At 36.2% G+C, this 3,401-nt stretch overlaps 1 protein-coding gene across 1 annotated transcript; it reads left to right on the forward strand.

The window, feature by feature from the left end:
- Window positions 1-1,747: 1,747 nt before the first annotated feature.
- LOC137995962 (ATP-dependent DNA helicase PIF1-like) lies at window positions 1,748-2,584 on the forward strand. Its single transcript, XM_068841404.1, has one exon. The coding sequence runs from the start codon at window positions 1,748-1,750 to the stop codon at window positions 2,582-2,584; it is 837 nt and encodes a 278-aa protein (XP_068697505.1).
- Window positions 2,585-3,401: the final 817 nt, after the last annotated feature.

Consider the following 3,401-nt stretch of genomic DNA (forward strand, 5'->3'; position numbering starts at 1 on the left):
TTATTGTAAAATTGGTTTAGTCATAAACAAATAGTCAAAACCAATGGTTGTCATTTAGTTTTGAAGTAGGACTGTAACTGGTTTGAAGTACATGTAAAATTACAACCTCTTTTAGAACAGATTGCAGTCAATAAGAAACTTATAGCCGAGTTTTTGTTTTGATGGTGGAAGCCGGATGTTTCGTCCAGTTGCTTATATCAGCAGAGAACTCAATTATAAGCAACTGGGAATCGTATGGGCTACTCCTGTGCATAGACCTTGGCTATGGTTTAGCTATGGGTATATGTATTGTCCCATAGATTTCCCATATTTTATGCAGCAATTCCTGGATCCTATGGAATTTATATGGACTTGAATCATAGATCCCATAGCATTTCCACATCAAATGCCAGTATACCCAGCTACTATGGATATCATATGGAATTTTGCCAAATACGTAGCAATCCCATAGAACAGGGTCATGATCCTATGGTAATGCTATGCGAGCATTTCCCATCCAGATTCTATGGTGAGTGTATGGATTTTTGCCAAAATATGTAGCAATCCCATAGAACAGGGTTAGGATGATATGGGAATGGTATGGGGCACACCCATACCATTCCCATACAAGATTCTATGGTGAATGATTTTTGCCAAATACGTAGCAATCCCATAGGAAGAGACAATAGAATGACAGTAGTTCAACACAGTGACTGGGTATGGGTTTGCTATGGAAGGCAATAGCCCATATCAAATCCACACAATAAACATATATGAGCCACAGCTTTGCCCATACCATTTCCAAACCTTGACCATATATGTCCCGTACCATTTGATTCCGTAAGGGGTAGTGGAACGAAACAGAAGGAATTTTGAGCCTGATGCTGATGCTGTTACAGATGCGCTTGGTTTTCTTCGAAATAACCAGGGCAATATCATCCATTCCAGCTATGATTCTATGATTGACCAGGAAAATGCAGATTTACAATCTGAAGAGCAAGATGATTCAGCACCAAACGAGTCATTTAATGAACAATTACCTACACATCTTGTTTCATCATCACAAACTGAGAATCATTCAAACCTTGGAATAACAACGTACAACCAGCCAACAGAAATTAGTGATGATAAGCTTCGGGAGTGTGTTAGATCATTGAACAAAAGACAGCGCTATGCTTATGATATAATCCTCACCTGGTGTAGAAATAAAATCAAAAACATGAATAGTCGAAAACCTGAAGAAGTAAAACCAATACATTTATTTATAACTGGTGGAGCAGGTGCTGGTAAAAGTCACTTGATCCAAACAATCTACCACACCGTCACAAAGACCTTTAGACATCCTCTGTGAATCCTGAATTACCGACAGTTCTGTTAATGGCACCTACTGGAGTTGCTGCTATTAACATAGATGGGACAACAATAAACACTGCCTTGGCAACTCCCACAGAAACAGGTGATAATTTATCTGCAATGTCTGACCAAAAGAACACAGATGAGAATTTTACTAGCTGACCTCAAGTTGATCATAATAGATGAAATCTCTGTGGTTGCTAACAATACTTTGCTTCATATCCACCAAGGACTAAAAGAAATTTTTGGCACATCAAATGCTCATCTGTTTGCAGGCATTAGCATTCTTGCTATTGGTGACATGTATCAACTACCACCAATACACAGGAAACCTGTTTTTGCAAATTACAAAAATGATGTGTTTAACTTGTACCACCGATGGCACCTATTCACAATGATAGAGCTTGTTGATATCATGAGGCGGAAGGAAGACAAACCATTTGCTGAACTTCTGAATAGGTTCCGTACAGCAACTCAAACTGAAGAAGATATCAAGTGCATCCAATCTAGATCTATAGATCCATCAGATGTTAATTACCCATCAGATGCTCTTCACATCTGGGCTGAAAATAATCCAGTTAATCGACACAATGAAGTGAAATTGCACCAAATACCTGCACAGTTGTTTCACCTTAAAGCCACAGATCAGTACCCTCCTAATGTATCACGGCAAGATATTAACAGAATTTTAGCTAGACCCAGGTCTGAAACTGGTGGACTTGATGCTAATATCTGTATAAAGGAATCTGCTAGAGTTATGTTAACCAACAACATTGATATTGCAGATAGACTTATAAATGGTCAACCAGGAACTGTTGTTAAAATTGAAGAAAATCAAAATAACAAAAAACCCACCATTATCTATGTAAAATTTGATGATGCCAAAGCTGGTAACAATTTCATTCAAAAGAGTACTAGCAGTTTTGTGCAACAAAACAGAGTTGTGCCCATAGAACCTGTCCTAGCAAAAATTAAAATACATCCAAATAAACCTTCTTCTCCTGAAATGCAGAGAATGCAATTCCCTTTAACATTGGCTTACGCTATTAGCATTCACAAAGTACAGGGATTGTCACTTAACAGTCTCGTCATTAGTTTTGAGTTGGTCAAACAGAGATCATTCAATTATGGTCAGGTATATGTTGCACTGAGAAGAGCGACCTCTTTAAATGGTATTCACATTCTAGGAAAAATTAACAGCAAACATGTGAAAGCAGATCCTCGGGTACATAAAGAATATGAAAGACTGTGAGAAATCTCAAAAACCATGGGAACTAGTGAAAAATATAAGGACAATTCGATGCTCACCATATGTCTATTAAACATACGATCACTCAAAAAACATAGTGTAGATCTCAAGTAAGATGCAAACATAAAGAACAGTGATCTAATTGCACTGACAGAAACACAACTTGTACCTCATAGCAATGATACTGACATAAAATCTCATCTACTACCATTTACTCTATACAGGCAAGATCATCCTACTGACAGATTTTTGAGTTTGGCACTGTGTACCAGAAGATCAATACAAACTATAAGGAACATGAATACTTTCCACAAGTAAATGCAATGAAATTTGTAATAATTATGAATACATATACAACTATGTGTCCCAATTTTACAGTGCTTTTTTTTTACCGAAAGAACAACTCAAATATAATACAGTATGTGAGTCATCTACGGTATATCCTTGGCACTTATCCAATTGACATCATTCTTGGTGATTTCAATATCAACTACTTAAATGATGATAGCATTACACCGCTGAAATCTTTTGTACAAAGTCCAACTTTTGTCTCATCAGGAAACATACTTGACCAAATTTACCTAAAAACAACAAAATTTGACATCATAGAGAATACTGTAATTAGTGTCTACTACTCTGACCATCATGCTGTTAAAATATCCATAAAATATAACCAAGATATTTAAATATTAATTTTATATTTATTTCAACTGTCATGCAAAGCATGTAATATTTATTTATAGCGATAACTGTAAATATAAAATTTTCATAAATGTACAAATGTGTCTTGGCAGGAACCATGATGCTATTAAAATATCCA

The sequence above is a fragment of the Montipora foliosa genome, chromosome 3 (assembly GCF_036669935.1).
Source record: "Montipora foliosa isolate CH-2021 chromosome 3, ASM3666993v2, whole genome shotgun sequence".
In the NCBI taxonomy this organism is placed as follows: Eukaryota; Metazoa; Cnidaria; class Anthozoa; order Scleractinia; family Acroporidae; genus Montipora; species Montipora foliosa.

Coding starts and splice junctions, on each gene's coding strand:
- LOC137995962 (XM_068841404.1), top strand. CDS start 1,748: ATGAGGCGGAAGGAAGACAAACCATTTGCTGAACTTCTGAATAGGTTC.